The sequence below is a fragment of the Pleurodeles waltl genome, chromosome 11 (assembly GCF_031143425.1).
Source record: "Pleurodeles waltl isolate 20211129_DDA chromosome 11, aPleWal1.hap1.20221129, whole genome shotgun sequence".
NCBI lineage: Eukaryota > Metazoa > Chordata > Amphibia > Caudata > Salamandridae > Pleurodeles > Pleurodeles waltl.
In genome coordinates this window covers 227,899,606-227,922,958 of record NC_090450.1, presented here as the reverse complement: position 1 = coordinate 227,922,958, position 23,353 = coordinate 227,899,606, and the positions used below count along the sequence as shown (strand labels likewise).

The 23,353-nt window shown below is 43.8% G+C and overlaps 1 protein-coding gene across 1 annotated transcript in view; it reads left to right on the top strand.

The window, feature by feature from the left end:
* The window catches only part of ADGRA2 (adhesion G protein-coupled receptor A2), a 402,513-nt gene extending 381,412 nt beyond the window's left edge, over positions 1 to 21,101 (top strand). Inside the window, exons 15-19 of the mRNA XM_069213453.1 lie at positions 2,052 to 2,179; positions 4,106 to 4,229; positions 6,630 to 6,775; positions 10,970 to 11,059; positions 19,232 to 21,101. Coding sequence (XP_069069554.1) covers positions 2,052 to 2,179; positions 4,106 to 4,229; positions 6,630 to 6,775; positions 10,970 to 11,059; positions 19,232 to 20,462 — 1,719 coding nt within the window. The 3' untranslated portion in view covers positions 20,463 to 21,101. The remainder of the gene's footprint in view (positions 1 to 2,051; positions 2,180 to 4,105; positions 4,230 to 6,629; positions 6,776 to 10,969; positions 11,060 to 19,231) is intronic.
* Positions 21,102 to 23,353: the final 2,252 nt, after the last annotated feature.

The following is a 23,353-nucleotide window of genomic DNA, read 5'->3' as shown; positions in this document are numbered from 1 at the left end:
TCCTATCGAAAGAGATTCAGGCCTATTCATGTCAAGTTTAAACGTATAATTCAATGGTGTAGATTTAATATGTGTCAGTTGTGCACATATTACTGCAAATATATGAACATGTCAGTACATTAATTCAGATTGAGCTGATATTACAGTTTTAGGTCATAACAATGAAACTTTGAATACACAAGAATAAATGCTACTGAGAAATATATTTTAAATGCAAATTTGAAAACATTAGTGCACTCTTCTAGTTCTAATGTAAATACAATCCAGTAATGTGAGGATGGTTTCTATCTCATTTCAAATTACTACCTTTCATTAATACGATTAAAGCACAAAGAGTATATGATTTTCCTAATTCTACAGTGAATGCACTCCAGTATTGAGTTCAAGTGCAACACTTAACATTAATTACGTTAGAAAACACAAACTATGTAGTGCTAAGTGCACATATATATTATGTAGTCGTGACATATAATTATGCTGCTCCAATTTTTATATTTTACACATCCTTTATGAAGCATTTCAGTCGATAATGGATGCATAGTTGAAAGCTTCCATTAGTAGTTAGCGATGTCTTTCTTTGCTGTGTGGATCTATAACAAATGAACATTCCAAGCTGTCAGATAGAAGGAGTGTGGTGCACCTGAATCTGTAACCAATACAAAACTACAATCCCACTGCCACTGCTAAGAAACCTTTTTGTTTTACGTGGGTCTGTTATAGGATCATATGGCGTGCGATCTCCTGCTGAATTGCCGGAGCATATAATCCATTTGAATAAAAAGAAGTTACCAAGCTAATGTTACAGGAAAGTAACTCCTTCATCTCTTGGGGATTCATTTAAAAACAAACTGGGAGCAAATTGTAGTTCAATGACAAAATTGCAGAGTGGGCCGCTTTGTAATCCAAACTGTGATCTTTTATCAGTGATATAATATCCATCCAAATAATTGTATATATTTACTTACAACTACTTCTGGTACCCAGGCCTAACTGAGATTACTTCCCTTAATATAAGGGAGATCAACGATTGCAGCAACTGAGTCAGGTCTCATTTCGACCCCTGTTCATATTTTATGCTTTGCTGACAAGGTCCTTGCTTCCGCACAGGGTGGTCCTGTTGGTACTTTGTTTAGAACTGGTTTTGTTCCTACTTACTTGAAACAAGCATTAATAGTTCCTGTGTATCCTCGAGTCCATATCATCAAGGTACATACATACAGAGTTAAGACTATAAAATCTATATATGCCTACCTTCACAATATCTTGATAATTCATATTATGAGTGTATATTTCGTAGCAGTTTTTATAATTCAATATTCTGGTGAAATAACTCAAGAATCTGTGATGGAAGAATAAAGTATTATTGAAATGTAAGGGGTCATATAAAAAAGCAAAAGCAAGAATTACTGGTAGATTTGACAGTAGGGCGGGATTAGGGCTTGCTGGAGTGAATCCAGAGCACCAAAAGTAATAAATTCATTGCCAGTTTAAGGGAAAATTGCACATTGTGGATGTGATGGAAGATAGTAGATGTAACAGAAGAGTGGAGGCAGATGACGTTGTGAAAGAATGGTAATTGTTCCCTGAAAAATAATTCTGAAAGACTGTAATTTAATGAAAAGTTTAGGAGTAATCTGATAAACTGCAAAACAAAAACATTATGTATGTATTTGGTTTTAGTTCTTGCCAGGCAACAATTATGGATTTAACTGCACTTTCTTATATGTTAAGTATCCTTTTCTGTTTTTTCTTTAAAGGGAAAAATGTGTAGTGCTTAGAATGTGCTGTAATATTTAAATTGTTGGTTCGATTGTGTGATATTATCCTGGGATACGGTTTCAATGAGTGCCTGCTCCAACTAATTTTCTTTTGTAACATTCAAAAATGTATATTCTATACTATCCTGTTGCTCAGTTCTGTTGGATAATCTATATTTTCATTGAAGGCGGTATGACCTTGTTCAGAGGGCTCCCATTAGACAGTAGTTTTCTGCCCGGATTGCTTCTTGTTATTGACCCTCTACTTAATTTCTGCTTTATTCTGATCTACAGGAATTGAACAGCTTCTCCAATGTGACACGCTGCACTCCTGAGTTGCCACACTCTGTTATCTACACCTGCACGGCCATATTGCTGCTCTGCTTATTTGCGACCATTATCTTATATATCGTCAAACACAGGTAAGACTTGGAGCCCACTAGACTGAGTGTTTTACCAAGGCTTCTTGACATATCAGAAGACATGTGTAAACCCTGCATGGCTTGGTAGCATTCTGTCCTAAAAGTGCATATATTAAGGCAGAGAGCAGAGGGAGGTGACATCACAAGGTTAGACATAGTGATTTTAAAATTTAAAATTTTAAAAGCTCTGGTGTTATGGGGTCTGGCAATTTCAGCACTAAATTTCAAGCACCACTCTGCCTACCCTTTAACACTCACAAAACAAAACTCCCGCCACCACTCTCTTGAGTAAAAAGGAGTTTTAACTATAATTTCCAAGCAGAGGCAACACCTCAAGCAGTGTTACTTTTCCTTCCCTAGTAGTATCTGAGCAAGCTTAGAAATCCCCAACCAAAACCGAAAAGCACACAATGCTGGAAATGTGTTGTTTCAATCACAGACTGGTATTTATAGACACCACTCTTGTTTTAGCGGCTCAAAATAATTATTCCTTCAAAAATAATAAAAAATTGCTAGGACAGACCAGGCCATTTTCCCTGTAGCGCTATGACTTTGAAAAACTCGGTCCTCTCCAGGGACTTTCAAAAGATTTTCTTGCCAATTTGAAATCAAAGGGGGACATTCGCAGGATCCAGTGTGTCTAGAGATCGGTGCTTAATTTGCACAAATAAATAAATACTGCATAAGTGCAGGGGTGTCACGTTTTTCTTCGGAGCCTGCAGTCAGCAGTGCCGAATGCAGGGGGTTCCAGAACACAACTGTCTGACTAGGCTTGATTCCTGCCCTGCCTCTTTCTTCCTCCACCCAATACATCCTGTGTCTGTAACTCACTCTTGCAGGTTCTTTTTTCCCTGCCTTTTCTTGATGTCACTGTTTTCCTTTTTTTCTCTCTCTTATTTGTCATCTTTTCTGTATTTTTCTCTCTCTTGCTCTGGCCTAAAGTCTGATGATGTGATAAACATTTAGCTCTAGTCCCAAAAAATGGGCACCAGTATCCACTCCTGCAACCGCTGGTACAAATCAAGTACTGCTGGAAATAATTCAATTTATTTGCTTCTAGGCCAGACTGTCCCTCAGTTATTGTGTTTCTTCATGCAGTAAGTGGATCTCCCAGAAACGTGATACTAACAACCCTTCCATCCAGTCATATAGGAACCTGAATTGCCATTCACCTTCTCCTCAAGGCCATTCGCGTCCCACTACAAGCTTGCCTTTGAGATTCCCCCACTGTGCTCAGACCAAAGCTTTGTGTCTTCTCATATTGTTAGTTGTGGATTGCTGATAAAACCCCTTAGGAAAATCCCTCAATGCCTGCTTTGGAATCCTCAGGGACTATTCCACCTTTTCCCGCACTACAGTACTTCCAGGAACATCAGCTCCTCCTGTCACCTCAAGCCGGTTCAAATTAATCCAAATACATTTTGTTCACTTTCTTCTCGCTCTTCCAAGCTCTTTACCCGTATTGTTGTTCAATGTCCAGTCATCATGTCTTCTCTTCATTAGTGTGAGCACATTCACAATTCTGTTATTTCTGACTCTACACAGTGGCCCTTGGCTGTCTTCCTTTAGTGTACTAATATATAGGGGTACTTTAAATATTTTCTGGCGTGATCATGTATCTAAAATTTCACTATGTCTGAGATGGAACTAGTCTCCTATACACAAAACCTGAGTTGTGACAAGCTGCTCTACCAGTGGAGGCCAGTCCACTCCATGTTGAGCCATCCTGCATTCTGAATTATAACTCTGACTTTGCTTTTTAAGGTGTGTTCACAGGAGCACCTCGTGGGTAGAACTTCCCAATTTACTCTATGCCTATTCTGCCTAAGACTCCGCCTAAGCACTAGAGCGTGACACAGCACCAACTTTCTCCTCACAGCACATACTCATCTTCATGATATGCTAAGCATTTTTTTCTTTTTCTAGCACCATCCACATTTCTCGGAAAGGCTGGCACATGGTCCTCAACCTCTGCTTCCACATCGCCATGACATCTGCAGTGTTTGCTGGGGGAATCACTCTCACCAACTACCTAGCTGTCTGCCAAGCAGTAAGTGCCTTCTGTAGATGCAATTGCCCAGCCTGCAGCATCTTCACCACATCACCAAGGTGCCTCAGAGATGTCAGCCCCAGCTGGACAGAACACCAATGTTTACTCATCATTACGTGACAGCAATAGTGGTTTGTATGTGGGGGCTTGAGGTAGACTAGACTATGGGGAACAATTGTGCTTTTCATACAAGCCTTTGCTTTTAAAAGGGCAATGGCGCCAGTGCAGAGGCAGTCTATATGCAGGTACAGATAGTGACTGTATCACAGGTCTCTAGGCCATTCAGGACAGCGGCAGGGCAGGGAACATTCTAAATGTCTCTAAAGGCCCGTCCTCTTTCAGTCTAGTCTGTATTTTACTAAAAAAAAAACAATATTAGAGACCTTTCAGGATGCTTCTCAGAAATGAGTGTGATGACTTCGTGTCATGTGACAGAATGGTGTGTACACTGTGTGCATCCACATCAATTAATGTACTTCCCTGTGTCCAGTGGCTTTCAGACACTATGTGAACCAGTAGCGGAGAAAGTGAAGAAGCACCTTGTGGCACCTTGACTGTGAGAACATATTAACGCATGAGTGACTCCATGGTTGTCTCTTCACCCCAGAATGACCTGAAGGCCACCACGAAGGTGGTGCGGTCCAGTTCTACATATATCTACGTGGGGTGGTAAGCCCCGGTCTCGGACCTTCAAGGAACGTGTTGCAGGTTTAGTTTATGGTATTGCTACATTTCCACAGTCTCACCATATGAATGTCTACTTTCGTTTTGGTTGAGCGAGGGATACTTCCACGTGAGAGGTAGGCCAAGGGACCTTTGATGTCTCCTTCGAAGTGGCCCATGAGGGGTGCTCTTTATGTGTCTCATCTTCCAGGTGGCATGCATACAGTGCCTCTCCAAAGAGCTCTTGGTTTCTGTAATGTGAGCATGTACACTAGCAAAAAAAACACGTTACTTTTCCAGGCCCATGCCTCTATATAAATGAGCAAACACTTACATTTCAATGCACAGCCCTATTCCTTATCACATAATGGGATGCAACAGGGTACCTTAAATTACGTATAGTTTTTATCACTTTTATTCTATTAAGATCACAGATCATTAGAACAGCTGGGTAAGCAGAGCACAGCAGAGAGATGGTTGGGGATGTCACTTCTCTTCCTTATCAACAAAGTAACTCTTGCAGACCGGGCCAAAGTAGATTAGACAGATTTGTAGAATGTAAGCTTTAGGACAACTAGAGCCACTGTCTTATGAGCGATAAGGGAAGGTTATGAGCAGTAGTAGCCATATTCTGCAATATCTTCAGTTATTCATTGTGCCACAAAGACTGTCTGAACATAAGTGAACTATGACTAACCATAGATGTTATAGATATATTGCATATTCTATCACCAATTTTAAATTACCGTGTTTAAATGTTTTTTATCTGTAATTTTGCAATTGTTATGGCCAGACAGGCTGACAACAATAAAGGTAAAGGATAAAGGAGGATGAATACCAATCTGCCCCTAGCAACAACACAGCTTCAATGGTATGTTCCTTGATGCTTGACTGAGAGAACTGATGGCCCAGCAATGCTAGCATTCCACGATGCCCACAGTTGGCATCAAACCTACCTCGCGAGAAAAGATGGGACTTTATGCTCATTCATTTATTGCCATCTCACTACATGCTGCTGAAATGGGTACTAATTTGGTCTAATGTCGGTGGATTTGTGGAAAATAAAATGGGAACGAACAGTCATAAGGATAATATAACAGGTGTGCGAAATTTACATAATTGTGGTTTAAGTAATTATACAAAACTTCTGAAAAATTAAGTCAAATAAAAATATGCAAGTTTGAGATATTTCTTAGGTCAAATTGCGTTCTTGTGACTAAATTAACACAAGGGCACAATTAACACAAAAAAATTACACAAAAACCACAAATGCCAGGAACAATAGCTCCTCGCGTTCTGATAGTTGATGTTGTTCTGTTGGTCAGTGACAGGATTATTTTACCTGACCGGCCATCAGTGACAGCATGTGGCATAATGATGTAATTTTACAAACGTTTGCATACAAAGCATAACACGAAATGCTACATTTTATGCAAATTATTCCGACATGACTGACATTTTTCCAGGGCCTAGATCATATGACACACAGTGCAGCAGGAAGCACAGATAATTGTGGGTGTAGAGGATGTGACAGAGCCATTACTATTAGGCGTTTGAACGGCCCCCATAGCTTAGCAGTTTAAGGGAGAAATCAGTGGCAACTTGGAATCCTTGGAGGGTCTTTTTTAGACTAGCCTTCTAAGTAACCTTGATGGATCTTTTGGAGGTAGTGTTGTATGGTGATGTATCCATGTTCAAGGTCAAATGATGTGTCCTTACATTGTCTTACCTCTGCAGGTTGGCACTGTGCTGCATTACTCTACACTTGCCACACTTCTGTGGATGGGCGTAAAGGCACGAGTCATCTACAAAGACATGAATCGCAAGCCACTTCTACCACAAGAAGGGGAACCTCCCCAGCCAGCACACAGACCAATGCTAAGGTAGCTGCACATTCCATGCCTTATGTTACATTATCTTCCACTGCAGTGTGGCTCAACTTGTGAGATGTAACAGGTTGTTCAAGGGATGACAACAAAGAGGAAGACGAGACACTGATATAAAAGCATTATTTTTACACCAGTTAGATGCAAATGTGGTGTACCTGTAAAACGGATTTCTCAGTTGGGTATAATTTATAAATGTATGTTTTGTGACAAGTAAGGAGCTGTGTTTCTGCTCGTTTGATGAGGAGTAGGCATTATGATGATGCTTACACACAAGGCATTTTTACTCTGGTGTGGCCTTTAGTAGGAGTGCTTCCATGGATGTGCCTGTGTGCGCTTGGTTCGTTGCCATGCCATATGTTTGTCTATTTTTATATTTACAGGACATTACAGACTGTGCTGCTGTAATATTTAGATTTTGATGCGTACATCATTGTGTGATTCTTTAACGTTGAGGATTTTCAGGTTCTTACGCTCAAGTTTTCAGCCATAAGTGAAAGCGATTGATTGTGCTATGTGTTTTTCTATCTGGGATCTTTTAGATTTTATTTTTAGGGGGTGTACAGGTTATGATAATTCTGTGTAATTGCTCATTTATAGATGTGCAGAGGCTCTGTGAATGTGCAGATGTCGACTTTCCATTAAGGACGTGATTAGCGTTGCTTTGTACATTTGCACACTTTTTCTAGTTTTATTGACTGGTTCTTTGTAGATGTTTTCACCCTGTTTTGCCCGTGTTGCAGTGCCCAACTGTTGCTGTGTACAGTTTGTTATAATTTTGGTGAACTAGATAATAGTAGGTGGGTGGTAGAGGTATTGTTCAAGTTGAACTTAGCCGTAGATGTGTACAGGTTGGTACTGTTATCTTACATTGAAGCGTTTATCGTCAGTGTTATGTGTGCAGAATTGTGATTGCAACTCTTCTATTTAGAAGTCTGTCTGCGTTAGTCAAGTTTTTACAAAAATGTCAGACTACTTAACCACATATGTGCATCTGCACCCAAGGTATTGTAGATAATCTTGGCCATTTAGCAGTGTTGATGATTTTGTGTGTGTGTGTGTGTGTGTTGTGTATGTGTGTGAGTGTGCATGCATACATATTCACGCCACTGAAGAAGTGTTTTGTTGAATATCAGAATGTTGTGGGCAGAAATATCATCTGGCATAATTCTCCTTTGATTTTGATTGCAAAACTATTGCTCCATTGGGTGTAGAGTTTCTATCGTGAACTTGAAATGGAAATATTTCTGTAACGTCATTCAGGACATAAAATATTATGTTAGAAGATAGGCTGACCCCAGAATGACAGGAAGGCCACCACAAAGGTGGTGCAGTCTAGTATTCTAGCATATTCATATTCTGGTATATACACTGTTTTTCATCATATATCAATCAATCAATCAAACACATTTCTTTGTGGGGGGGGGGGTTCTGCTCAAAAAGCCATGTTTTTAGGTGCTTTCTGAAGGTTAGAAGGTCCTGGGTCTTGCGTAGGTTGGTGGGGAGGGAGTTCCAGGTTTTGGCGGCGAGATGGGACAAGGATCGCCCGCCGGAGGTGGTGTGTTGGATGTGGGGGACTGTAGCGAGGGCGAGGTTGGCGGAGCAGAGCTGTCGAGTTGGTTTGTGGAAGTTGATTCGTTCGTTGAGGTAGGCTGGTCCGGTGTCGTGGAGGGCTTTGTGAGTGTGGACCAGGATTTTGAAGATGATCCTTTTGTTGATGGGCAGCCAGTGTAGGGATCTGAGGTGGGTGGAGATGTGTTTGTGGTGGGGAGGTTGAGGATTAGACGTGCGGCTGCGTTCTGGATTTGCTGGAGTTTTCTCTGAAGCTTGGCTGTGGTCCCTGCATAGAGGGCATTGCTGTAGTACAGTCTGCTGCTTATGAGGGCATGAGTCACCGTTCTTGTTTCCAAAGGAATCCATTTGAAAGTCTTGCGTAGCATGCAAAGGGTGTTGAAGCAGGAGGAGGATATGGCGTTGATTTGCTGAGTCATGGAGAGAGATGAGTCCGGTATGATGCCAAGATTGCGTGCTTGGGTGGTGGGAGTTGGGGAGGTCCAAGGGTGGTGGGCCACCAAGAGTCGTTCCATGCTGTCTTATTGGGGCCGAAGATGATGATCTCGGTTTTATCTGAGTTCAATTTGAGGTGGCTTGCTGTCATCCAGTTGGGGATGGCGAGGAGTCTGGCGTATAGGTTATTCTTGGCGGTAGATGGGTTCCTCGTGAGGGAGATGATGATCTGGATGTCGGCGGCGTATGATGTTGGCGAGAGGAGCCATGTAGATATTGAAAAGGGTGGGGGACCCCACAGATGGTCTTGGTGGATGTAGACCGGAAAGGAGGGAGGCGAACTCTTTGGATTCTTTCGGAGAGGAAGGGGGTGAGCCAGTCCAGGGCTTTGTGGCGAATTCCAGCATCGAAGAGGCGTGTGCGGAGGGTTTGGTGGCATACGGTGTCAAAAGCTGTGGAGAGGTCTAGGAGGATGAGGGCGGCGGTCTCGCCCATGTCCAATCTGGTCCTGATATCATCTGTATATGCGATGAGGGCGGTCTCGGTGCTGTGGTTTTGTGTTTTGAGTTTTGTGTTGGTGCACAGAGGCTCTTGCTGGTGACTTGGCTTGATTTTCCATTGGTATGTTGGTGTTTTATGAGGTGTTTTAGAGTAAAGCATACAGAAATACGCAGTGTGTTCAGGATCTGTTATTATGGTGCTATCTAGACTTCCGAAAGTCGAGTGTGTACAGGTCAGTATAGTTGTGCTGGCATGCTTGGTGGTGCTAGATTTTCCCACATTCCAGTTTTAGATTGGTTGTTGTGGTTACTTGAAGTTCAGCTGTTCGCTTGTGAAGGTTCTAAGGCTGTGTTGCTGTTCTTTCAAAGTGAATGGGATGTTGCTGCCAATGTGTACAAGACCAGTCGGTTGTGATTAGATCTGCATGCTTGGCTTTAGATAACTAAAAAGGAATGCAATAGTACAATTTGTTTGGTGACCAGTAGTGTGTTTATTTTATAGTTTCTTACTTAAAATCTCCTTGTTTTCTGTGGAGGTGTAAAAGGGTGTGGGGCTCCCACTGAACAGCAATGGCAGGTGAATGTTATGGCCCTTGTGGGCTGTTGAACAGAAGCCCTCTGGCTCCCTGCATCTTTGTGAGCCGTATGACAGAAGATCCTCAGTATCTTTTTTATCAACAAAGGCTGTAGAGTAGGAGTTTGTCATTCTTTCTTGGCCAGCTTGCTGTTCAATAAGAGTACTCCTCCCCTCTCTTTCTGAATCTATCCATAGCTATTTCTGTACGTCTGTGCTTGCTGTAGGGAAGGAGTGTGCCGGCATCTCTCTTGGTCTGAGTTTGGTGTAACCTAAGAGGTTTTACAGATATTGCTTTGTACATATTGTGGTGGGACAGGTGTATCTCTAACTCTCCTTTGGTCTGCAAGCACTGGTAGGCAGAAGCACATTTGGGGTCTGATTTATGAAAAGTTAGCACTGCCTTTACGTCATGTTTTGATGCAAAAGCGATGCTAACTAACAAAAATATATTTGAGTCAAAACATGATGTAAAGGCGGTGCTAACTTTTCATAAATCAGGCCGTTGGTCTTTGGGTCTCAGCACATTTAGGGCCAGATGAATCAAAGGGTTTTTCCCATTCTGTGTCAATGGGAAAATGTGTTCGTACATATGGCCCTTAGTCTTTGGGTCTGTCTGTAATCTACGTCACCCGAAGGGCTGGAGTCTCTCTAGATCTACTTTAGAGCTGCAGGTCCTGTTAGAGTCACTGAAGATTTGGTCTCAGAGGCATCATTTAGGAGTAGAAGTTTATATCCCTGCATTGCTGATTGCAACACGTGAACTATTTTGCAATCAGCCCTGATGTTTAAAGGGTAAGAACACGTTTTCATTTGGCAGGTTTTAGAATTTGGATTGGAAGATGTATCTGTTACCAAACAATGTTCACTAAAGTGTACCTGCAAAGTCTTTTATCGGGGTCAAAGGTTGTGTGATGCCTCTATATGTGATGCTATTGGGATGCAGAGAAATAGGACATGCTGTCACTTTCACTACCTCCTTTTGTTTTGGTTGGGTTGATTTTTGTCACTTGAAGGTGGCATACAGATTAGCCGCAGAGAGCTTCCGCTAGGCATCCTTTGTATTTATAATGTGGTACAATGATCTTCTCTCCTGCATTTTGTCTTCAGGTTTTACCTAATCGCCGGAGGTATTCCCCTCATTATTTGTGGCATTACTGCAGCTGTCAACATCAACAATCCTCGGGAGAATCACTCCAAGTAAGTATACTTCCAGGTTCATCACAGCTTCCCTTTTTAACAAAAAGTGGCAATGGCGGTTGTGTTTCCTCATGACACCTCAACATATGCAGTGCAAATTCCAGTGGAAGCTTTGATAATGTTGAGGTGATGCTGTGGGTGCTGCTTGAATAATAACCCAGCACCTAAAAATGCTCGTCGCATTGTACACGAAATAAGTGTTTTCATTCACTCATTTAAAACTAGCATACAAATTCCACATGGGTGGGCTTGGTACAATCAAGTGTTATTCCATGATCTGTGGGACAGTACCCAATAGTCAACCCATCGAAGACGGACATCAGGGGCTTTTCTATATGTAGTCACTTGCTCTATTGTCCCGGGCCGGACCTGTCTTTCGGTTCACCCGCCTTATGAGAATGTGTTGACCTGCTTCTACTCATGTTTTCTAAACAGAAGAGCACAAGATTGTAATCTACTTGTAGCAAAGCATCTTACACATTGAAAATAATCAAATTTATTACCCAGTTCGTTCTTAACTTTGGTGCACCAACCAGTCACGGTTCCCAGATTTGCCTTGATACTTCAAATGCACACCCCTGTCTTACAATCACCTCATATTAGACCAATTCACAAGTTGTAGAACTAGTGTAGTGAAATGATCGCTCAGGTACCCAGCCGCTTGACTCTGTATATAAACAAGACTCTTTCTATTTCACACAGTATTGGGGTTTCCTCAAGTAAGTGCTGTTAACCATTTCTTATTCCCATTTCCTAACTTCATGAGATAGAATAGTCATGATTCGATCTCCGGATGTCTTTTTACAACTTCAAAGACTTGACATTGTAGTTGTGAAAGGAAATTACGTTCTTCTATGAACAATTTGTAGCACAAAAGAACCACCTCCTCTGGTTGTGCTTGGACCGCAATGTACCTCAGTTGAATCAAGTAAACAGCAAAGCCCTTTAGAACTGCTACACAGATCAAGAACATAGCACACTACAACAATCCCTTTCAGCGGGGACACATCTTATTTATTCCATCAACGAATCTGAACCATAAGTAAAAAATACACTGGACTGACAGATAGAAAAGCTTCAGACAACCTTAACTCCACATCACGAGAAAGTCAGAACCAAGAAGGATGCCCAGGTAACAAAAATACTACAGGACCATACAAACCTTAAGACATTTCTAGAGCAACGCTGGTAGGAAAGCATACTTATTTCAGCATGCATATGAATACACTTGAATGTGTTCTACAACATAATGAAAACACAAACCCACCTTTGTTAATTTCCAACAAACTATGGCTATGCTATTGCTACTCTGAAGAAAACAATAATTTAATGTGATAATATTGCTCATATAAGACGTTGTTTGCATGGGGTGAGATAAATCAGCTTGACTACATGTAAAAGGACAAGTCCTTCAGATACTGTGGCTGAGCAATATTATTGTTCCCACATATTCATCACTATTACTGTTAAAGTAAGGGTGATCAGAGGCTGGTATTGAGTGGGCGGTCAATGCTGCTGCAGATTAAAGGGCCATTTCTCTGCGAACTCTTTTTAATCATATGCATGCCAAAGAAGGAGAGATTTAGGAGACATGCAGAAAGCAACATGGCCGATCATTGTCCAAGAAGCATGGTCCTTCAAATACAATGAATTTCCATTAGCCAAACTCTTTCTCCCTTTTCTTCCTCCCAGGCGCCTACCTTCCACCTAATCCACCTAGTCTACAGGCCATAAAGAGTTAGAAAACCTTTAATAATGACTTCTTCGTCTTCTCACACACGTTACCTAACTATTCAAACAATATGTACTTGAAAGCACAATGCTCTTCAGAACCCAACAATAAAAATATAAAAAATAATTTCTAAGCACATCCGACCTCACCCAACAACCCTTCAATCTTACACATGACAAAGGCAACATTCTGGAATTGGTCACCACTGCATTCTCCATATTTATAAACTTCAAATTCTGAATTGCACAGATCACCACTCATCCCACTTTCCATCCACCATGCCACACCCACCCAACACAGTGAGTCCATGTAACACTTATAGTCCCATTAGCAACTCTTAGCTATGAACTCACTATACTTTGAGACTCCAACCTGGGACCAGCCAGCGTGGATGCTTTTTAGCATCCATCAAAGGTACACCACAATGGGGCATATACAAGACAAGCCTGCAAAAATTCAGGGCCATAAAGTCAAGGACATAAATAATTGGTGAAAACTCTCAAGATGAATTAAAGACTATCTGCAAGCAGCTCTGGTGCAATTTACAAGGAGACTCCAAGCATACAACACTCATATTTTCTCTACAGCACTTGCAGAAAACAATTCCTCACAAATAAAGGCAAATGCCATCAATCAACCATTTCAGGAACAAACTGCAAAAGCAGAGCACCACTGAAATAAGTGAAACCAGCGAATTTGCAAATATACCACCGTAAATACATTTTTAAAACAACCTTACACCTTACAGGTGCATCACCATCATAGCTCCTAGGCAGCAGCATTTCCAAACCCTTCTCACCGTCCTTATGGAACTGATGTGAAATGTCCTCCAGAGGGATTCCATCCACCATTTCTTCCACTTCCCATCAACACACTTTACCAGTTTTAGAGTCTTTTCCTCCACAAGGTGTTTGTAAAGTTTTCTGCTTCTATCATAGCTAGGTTTGTGGTACATACTTACTCAAAACAAATCAGCAGGACTTTGGGTAGAAGAAATATATTGAATTTGATAACATAACAATTTAAGGGGTAACCACCTTAGAGAGGTAGTGATATCAGCGCACACATTTTCCTGCTGTCTGTGCACATTAACAGCACAGCACTACCTCAGTTTGAACAGAAACAACATGGAGGACATGTGCTTGATGCCCCCTGGGTGGACAACTTATTTTAATTAAATTTGCCAGGAGGAAGCTGCTTTTCTAAAAGAAATTGAGGACGTATGCATTCAAGTAAGGGAAAGAAGACACCGCAAAAGAAGAAATTAGGCAAACAAATGAGGCATGGAAAAGAAAACAACACAATAAACGCAAAGAGAGAAATTAACATGAATAATGGAAAGAGGGAGAGCCAGTAGGGTATGTGTGGGGTGGGGAGTCAGTGCTGGGGCAGAGGTTATACGATATAGGCAGACTAAGAGGGTCATTCTGACCATGGCGGCCGGTGGCCGCCAGGGCCACCGACCACGGGAGCACCGCCAACAGGCTGGCGGTGCTCCAACGAGCATTCTGACCGCGGCGGTTCAGCCGCGGTCAGAAGCGGAAAGTCAGCGGTCTCCCGCCGACTTTCCGCTGCTCGTGTGAATCCTCCATGGCTGCGGAGCGCGCTCCGCAGCCATGAGGATTCCGACCCCCCCCTACCGCCATCCTGTTCATGGCGGGAAAGCCGCCATGAAGAGGATGGCGGTAGGGGGGGTCGCGGGGCCCCTGGGGGCCCCTGCCGTGCCCATGCCAATGGCATGGGCACGGCAGGGGCCCCCGTAAGAGGGCCCCGCAAAGTATTTCAGTGTCTGCCTTGCAGACACTGAAATACGCGACGGGTGCCACTGCACCCGTCGCACCTTCCCACTCCGCCGGCTCGATTACGAGCCGGCATCCTCGTGGGAAGGTCGTTTTCCCCTGGGCTGGCGGGTGGTTTTTCAGCAACCGCCCGCCAGCCCAGGGGAAAACTTGTAATACCCGCCGCGGTCTTTTGACCGCGGCGCGGTATTTCGGAGGGGGGAATTCTGGCGGGCGGCGGAATGAGGGCCTAAGTCATAATAGGTATAATCAAGGATATAGTTACTAGGAGGATAAAGGTGGGAGATGGAAAAACTCGGGTCTAGGTTGGTGGAAGAGGTTCAGAGTACAGGTGGGAAAAAGGTTCTAGGGAACAGGTGGTTGTGGATGCTAGGGATACTAGAGCAGAAGCAGGAGTAGTGCCATTTAGAGTATAAGCAAGGGTAAAGCTTATAGGGTGTTTGGTGAGAGTGGAAGCGCTAGGTTTGTAGGTAGTGGTAGAGGCACTATTTCTAAAAACATAGTAGCAGGAGAATGAGGATTAAGTGACTCGGGTGTAGGAAGCAGGAGAAAGAGAGAATGACAGAAGAAATGGGATGTGTGTTGGAGGTTCTCCTTACAAACAAGGACAACATGACAAAGGCTACGAAAAAGAGGTAGCAGTGGGTATGCAGAGTTTCAAAAAGGGGAAAAGGATCCTGAAAGAAGGGACTGCAAAAAACGTTTTCTACATGAAAGGCATTCACCAGGATTTGACATTCTGAGAATAACACTCATTTGGAACAATCGGGGGCTCGTGTTAATGGAGAAAGGTTCAGAGCAGGTTTCTTTCGTATGTTGTTCTAAATAAGCACACACAAATAGTTCCAAAGCATGCACAGTAAATAAACAAGCGTTTGGAAGGAATGGCCACAAAAACAGTGGATAGAGCAAGTATAAAAATATGAGATGGGTGGTCATGCATACATTCAAAACTACAAAATAATTTCAATATCTTTTTTCATGATATCACTTTCAAATGGTGCGTAAATAATGTGGAGGTGAACAGTTCTATTGGGACAGTGTAAGGTATCCTCGATGCTCAGAACACAGATTGGCAGGAACGCAAAATATTGTATGATGATGAAGTCTGAATTACCAACTCACTTAAACAACTTGATACGTGGATAGCAGTGCAAGATACCTGTCCAGTTGTGACTAGAGAACAGGCAGAGGTAGAGATACTAGTGCATACATCATGGTGGAGCCAAGAGGCTCATACAATGGTAAACGGCCTCACCTCACACAATTGTCATCATGATCACACAAATTTACACCCACAGTTATCAAAACACACTGAGTAGCTTCAATTTACCTTGTTTACAGTAAAAGCAAACCACCCACAGCCACGTTCAACATTTTTTCACAAATACACTTTTATTGTGTATCAAAAACAAAGAGAAAATTGCTGATTTTGCCCACAGGTTTTAAAGAGCGCTGCACATCCCCCTCCATAGCCCCCTCTTCTACCTCTTCCTGGCTGGTGAACTCACTCTGAAGAGCACCCACTCCTAACTACACTTTCGTCTGAGCCCTAGCCCCAAATCTTCTCGTCCCTTGTGTATTCTTAAAGGGACACCCACCAGTGGTGTAGCAAGTGAGGCATGGACCCCAATGCAAGTATGGAGAATGGACCCCGGATCCCAATAGTTAGGGGAAAACAACAACCGAAACTGGGGTACACAGGGAACTGCACACCTTTGTGCACTGGCTCCACTGCACCTGCTGCACTAATTGACGCCGTGCTTCTGGGTCCCCCGTACTTCTTCTATCCCCATGCGCGTGCATCATTCCCTTATCCATCCCTTTTCTCTCTCTTCCCCTTTCTCTGTATCACCCGAACATGCATCTCTCACTCTTTCCCAGTTCCTTTGTATCTATTTACTTTGCCCTTCCCCTTTCCATTCTCTGCTGATCCCCTCTCTCCCTTTTCTCATGCATCTTGGGTGTCCCTCTCACCATCCCTTCCTTCATGTCTATTGATACTCCCTTACACATCTCTACTCCGCCCTCCGCTTGCTTCTTTTGTATCTCATAATTTTCTCTGACATCCTCACCTGCATCTCTCCGCTTTCCATGATTCTCTTCATTCTCCACTGATGTTCCTATCCTCCACCGCACACAGCCCTTCACGTCTCTTTTCTCTTGCATCAGTCTAATCACGTTTATTCTTCTCCCTTCGTTCCTTTCTCTTTGCTAATTTCCCCATTCTCTTCTGTAACTCTTCATCCATCAGCATCTAGTTATCTAACACCTTTCAGTTTCACCACTCTTCCCTGGACCCCTAGGCTCGTGCTACTTTCTACCTCTCACACTCACTCCATCTCTCACTTCTATCTCTCTGCTCTTCTTCTCCCCTACCATTCTGTCCTCTTTTTAGTAGTTACTTCCCCTTCTTTTCCCTCCTTTCTCAATATTTCACGCCACCCCCACTTTTTATCCACCCGTCATTTACCCCTTGCTCTTTTCTTTTTTCCTTGTATCTCCAAACTCTCCCCTTTTCCTCACTCATTAAATATTAAATCTCTCCATCCTTCAATTTGCTCCCATTCCAATCTCACTTTTGTACACTATGGGCCTGATTCAGACCCTGGCGGCCGGTGACCGCCAGGGTCACCGGCCACGGGAGCACCGCCGACAGACCGGCTGTGCTCCAAAGGGCATTCTGACCGCGGCGGTTCTGCCGCGGCCAGAAAGGGTAAACCGTCCGTCTCCCGCCGGTTTACCGCTGCCCTTGGAATCCCCCATGGCAGCGCAGCTTGCTGCGCCGCCATGGGGGATTCTGACACCCCCTACCGCCATCCTGTTCCTGGCGGTTCGCCCGCCAGGAACAGGATGGCGGTAGGGGGTGCTGCGGGGCCCCCGTAAGAGGGCCCCACTGTGTATTTCAGTGTCTGCCTAGCAGACACTGAAATACGCGACGGGTGCAAACTGCACCCGTCGCACATGCCCACTCCGCCGGCTCCATTCGGAGCCGGCTTCCTCGTGGGGAGGGGTTTCCCGCTGGGCTGGCGGGCGGCCTTCTGGCGGTCGCCCGCCAGCCCAGCGGGAAAGCCAGAATGGCCTCCGCGGTCTTTCGACCGCGGAGCGGCCATATGGCGGTTCCCTCCAGGCGGGCGGCGACCGCCGCCCGCCGGGGTCAAAATGACCCCCTCTATCTCGCCGGTTTTCATCCCCTCATAGCCCTCTAAAGAAACATACAAAGCTAGGCCCCAGCCCTCAGAAAAAAAAGTCTCAGGTTGCGACCTGTTAGGTAAATAGCAGCTGACACAAGGAATGGAGGGGCCCCTACCACTCTACATCCTCTGGTGCCACTGAACCAGCTGCACCACTGAAGTTAGGCTTGTGACATCTACATGTGTAACCACACTGCGGGTATGTAGTTAGTTTTTCATTCTACAAGAATACTTACATATTGCTCTCTCCCTGCAAATCTTTCCATATTTAGGGCATAGCCCTGCTGCATTGTTGCCTGTGTTACACAGTATTTATGAGAAACAAAGAATTTTGGCGAGGCCACGAACAATTACATTCTGCGGGTGACTACTGCCCAGACGTCCAAAACTAATTTGGGGACCTCAACACTTACTTACACAATCAAATGGTTTTAAGCCGCAAAAAGGTGGTGTGACATGCACTAAGTCTATTTTATGATGGAGTAAAACCTTTCCGAATTCCAAGTGAGTTTAACGACTCATTCTGAACTACAGATTGGAAAGCGGGTGGCGTGAAAGGGGTAGCTCCTATTTGTGATTCACAGTGAGGTGTATCAATAGTTTGCAACTTCAATTGCAACCACTAAGCTTTGGAATGTTTTTGATTCTTTAAAAGAGGTAATAACAGATTCGAAGAGGGGTATTTAGTTCTGCTGGACAGTTTGCCCTTTGGGAACCGTGTTTGGTGATCTCAGGGGGAGCAGGAGGTCTTTCTTTGCTTGCTCCCAAAAAGTCTTCTCAAACAGGAAACGTATTACATAAAAAACCTCAGAAAAAAGGTTTCCCATTTGTGAATGAAAACACAGGGATGGTGGTCTGCTGTTCCTTGCAGGCCACCATCCCTGTGTTTGTAGCAAATAACAGGGGGTCGCAAATAGCAATGTGCCTAGTTAATGTTTGGGAGGCAGGTGCTTCTGTGACCTCCTGAATCTAGAGATTTTGCAGCATCACCTCATTAAAGACTGATTGCAAGGCGTCAGTACTCAATTTGTGACTGCTTTTGGTGACCCCCTGTAATGGTCTGTATGCGTAACCTGTGGGCACAGCTGTACATACTGTAATCCCACGAGAGGTCAATAATATGAACTGTACTGAGCGAGGAATTAACACATAGAACTTAGAAAGATGGGAGTTTGAGACAGAAAAATGGAGTGGATCCCATTTCACTACGGTGAATTATTTATGTACCAGTTTGTGGTGCATGCTTGGTAATTTGCACATGCTCAACATTAATAGATAATATTGTTCCAGAATTTGTCGTTCCCTTCATAATGGTTTTCCAGTTGTGGACAGTACCTTAAGTGGAGGTACTTGGCCTTCTGGTCATTCTGACCTATGTTAGAAGGCCTGTGATTACATTAGGCCGATGCAACAAATTCCTCACTTATAATCTGTCTTCTTTCCACAGCTGTTTGGTATGGCAGCCAAGCCTAGCTGCTTTCTATGCACCGGCGGCAGTGATTCTACTAGTCACCTGGATCTACTTCCTGTGCACAGTGATTGCCCTCCGACGCCGGCCAGCTGAGCAGAAAGACACAGTGGATCAAACCGAGCTTCCAACACGACTGAGTGGTGGTGGTGGTGGTGGCGGCAGCAACCCCTTGTCTGACTCGGGTTCAATCTCAGTGAGCCCAATCTCACAGAACCTGGATATGGACAGTGTACACACTCTGAAGGTGCAATTCTGGGCCCTGCTGATCATTCATTGCCTCTATATTGCCCTTTGGATCTTCGGGGCACTGGCTGTGTCACAATCGTGGTACTACAGTGTCATGTTCAGTTGTCTCTACGGTGTGGTGGCAGTGGCCCTGGGGCTGTTTGTTTTCATCCACCACTGTGCTCGGCGGCCTGACGTGCTGTCAACTTGCTGCTCTAACTATAAGCATGCATCGTCAATGCAAGGTTATGTGCACCCAGGTATTATTGTGGACGACACCTCACAGGTTTTCATTGGTTGCAGCCCTGAAGTGGCCAGCTCCGTTAAGTCCTCTTCTTCCCCCTGCAGCAGCAGTCACTCAAATCTGGGGCATTGCAAACTGACTAATCTCCAAATAGTGCAGAACCAAGTAGAAAGCACTCCACAGAAGTCTGCATGCATTGAAGAACCACAGCCACTAAATAATAAAAGTTCTAGCATTCCCAGCAGATACACAAACAATTTACATGCCCGCAGGAACCACAAAAGCAGAACTAAACAGTACCGCGAGGGGAAGCACCACAGGTTGAAGGTGCTGAGAGGTCCATCATCAGACCTTCCCTCCAGTGAGAGTGGCAGCCTCCACAACAGCCATTCAGAAAGCTACCAGAGCAGCCACAACAGTCCTCTGAACAATGGCAGCACTGGGGGAACCAGCCGGGACCCTGATGGAACACTGACGCATTCCGAAGGTAGTGATACCAGTGGCCAGCACCCACAGCAGCCGCAGGACATAGATAGGTCATCAGGGCGGAGTGCTAGCAGAGACAACCTCAGACAGGCCAACAGCATGGAGCGTGACAGCAAGCGACGCTCCTATCCGCTCAACATGGCCAATCAAAATGGCGTCCTGAAAGGAAGCAAGTATGACATGAACCTCACCAGTGTAGACAGCACCACCGGCATGAAGACTGGTTTATGGAAAAGTGAAACCACAGTATAGCTTTAAACCACCTTGCATCAATGTTGTTCTACAATATTTTAGTGAGTGTGGTGGTTAAAGAAGTACATACACATATTGCCTGAGGAAGTGGGCCATCAGTTACCACCCCGTCACCCACGTTTGTGTCCTGAGGGCTCCTGGGATTCTTCAAGCAGGACAAATGGTTTGATTGATTCTCTAGGACAAGTAACCTAAATTACACTGTAGCCTTTGGTGTGGTAGTGGTGCAGTGCCATGGAACGTAAGGGAGTTTGAACACATGATTGCAAGCTCACTGGAACTAAATGAAAGAACATTGTCTTATCTTTCTTTTAGTGAAGTACAATCACACGTTAAGCTCTTTAAGAGACCAAACAGAACAAAATCAGTTTTGCACCGTTTTTGCCTCACTTTTTTTATTCTGGAGACAGACTTTATTTCTGAAATGCTTTATATATTATACAGAAGAAAATGTTTATTTTTCAAATATCTAAATATATATATTATTATAAGTGTGTACAGATATGCTATGGCTTGAAGGATGCCAACACTATGGTCTCTTGTAGCTATTGGGACAATGATATATCAAAGCAGTTCCTACCAAACCAAAAAAAGAGGGATTAATATATTATCAACCATAGACCTTCTTTTACTGTCAAACAGTGAAGTTGTGGTGAAACATTTGTCATTTAGCGGTCATAAAAGTAACATAAAAAGGTATTTTGGTTGATTATCCGACCTTTGCAAGTAATTTGGAGTTTAGCCCTATGGGTTACTAAGCTAGACAATGTAAGGTGGCGAGTAGCTAAAAGCAGGCACTCCTATAAATAAGAATATGTGTAAATTAGATCACTCCACGGATGTGATATCATGTTCAACTTTGAGGGAATGTTCTTTCATTATTCTGTGATTGGTATCCCCTTATTTTGGTACTAAGAGGTCACTGTTGAGCATTTTCCAGGTAAAATCTTTGGTCCAATCCTGCGGTTCGTCTAGCCAATCATAGATTAACATGCTTGTATCTACTGCCACACCTTTTTATGCTGTTGTATTCACACAGACCGACCTGCTTCTGGGGCAAATTGGAAAGTTTGGCTGTTTGACACATTTTTTCTCTTCAATGTGCCAGTGCAATCTATAGATTTTACAACCCAACCAGATATCATCAAACAAAAGGACATTTCAGAAGTCGTTTTGTTGGTCATTGTTGAAGACATAAGATTGTTAACTTTTCCTTATATGGGCCCTTTAAAAATCATGTTTTGGGTGAGTCAAGTGTCAGCTATGATTATCTAGTGTCAGCTATGATTATCAGACCCTTGTGTCAGCCATGATTATCACACCCTAGTGTCAGCCTTGATTATCAAACCGTACAACATACTTCACTTAAAGGATTTGCAATCCCAAATGAGAATGGACATTCTAGATCTTGAATACATTAGAAGTAAGTCAGCTAAGAATAAAGGCCCATATTTATACTTTTTGACGCAAATCAGCGCCACGGCAGATTTGCGTCAAAAAGTTTACCGTCGGCTGACGCCATTCCAACGCGCCAGCCAGGCTCCTTATTAATGGAATTACGTTAGCTGGCGCTGCGGCCTGGTTTGCGTCAAAATAAATGACGGTAACCGGGCAGTGGAGGCGAAGGGAAGACTGGGGGTTGTGCACCAAAGAATAGTGCAAGTTAGATTAGAGTCAAAAATATTGGCTCTAACCTGACTAGCACCAGTTTTTGACACACAACCCCCATGGAAATGACTCCTGTCTTAGCAAAGACAGGAGTCATGCCCCCCTGCCCAATGGCCATGCCCAGGGGACTTTTGTCCCCTGGGCATGGCCATTGGGCACAGTGGCATGCATGGGGACCCAAGTTACGCCCCCCTATGCCACTTAAAAAAAATATATATATACTTACCTGCACTCACCATGGATGGGTCCCCCATCCATGGGTGTCCTCCAGGGGTGGGCTAGGGTGGCAGGGGTGCCTCTGGGTGCAGGGAAGGGCACCTGTGGACTGCCTCCAAGGTCTCCCACCATGGAAATGAGCTCACATGTCCCTTACCGCCTGCCCTGACCCAGGCGTTAAAAAACAGCGCAAATCCGGCTGGGCACCTTGTTTTAAGGCCCGCCTCCTCCTGTGCGCCATTTTGACACCGGAGGATAAATAAGGCGCACATGCCTTAGAGTCATTTTTTGCACGCGAACGCCTACCTTGCATGTCATTAGCGCAAGGTAGGTTTTCACGTACAGAAAATGACTCAAACTCCATAACTTTGGCGTTGGATGGGTCTAGCGCCAAAGTATAAATATGGAGTTAAGTTTGCAGCGAATTTGCGTAAAAAAAAATGATGCAAATCAGGCGCAAACAGAGTATAAATATGGGCCAAAGTTGTTTGTTCCGTTATGTGTGAATGTGAGTACCTTTTACAGGATCCTTGCCAATCAGATCACATATAAAAGGGATGTAGCACGCCAACAACCAATTAATTGTACATATGACAATCAAGAAGCTCCAGTGGTCTAGCCATGATCAGCCAGGCTGGATGGGAGGAAGCAGGGTCTTTGCAAACACAGCCAAACAGTTCCAAAAGGACCGAAGTTCTATTAAAATACAAAAAATGACCAAAAGCTGAAGATTATTTCCAAACATTCGACAATCTAGCCACTGTGTTGAAAGTTGCATAGGCCTCGTGAAGTTGGTACTAACTGATAAGGCAGCGTGCGGCGTGTTTTCATTTACACAATTTTAATGTTATGGTAAGACTATCATGGTGCAAAACCGATCGCTTTCACGCAGATAGAGAAGAAGCATTCCCTGTGATCGCCTACATATGTTGGTTTGTTGGCATGGCGTCACGCTATAAGCCATGGTTGTGCAGAATTTCTAAATGGCTAAAAGTCTCTGCGTTGTA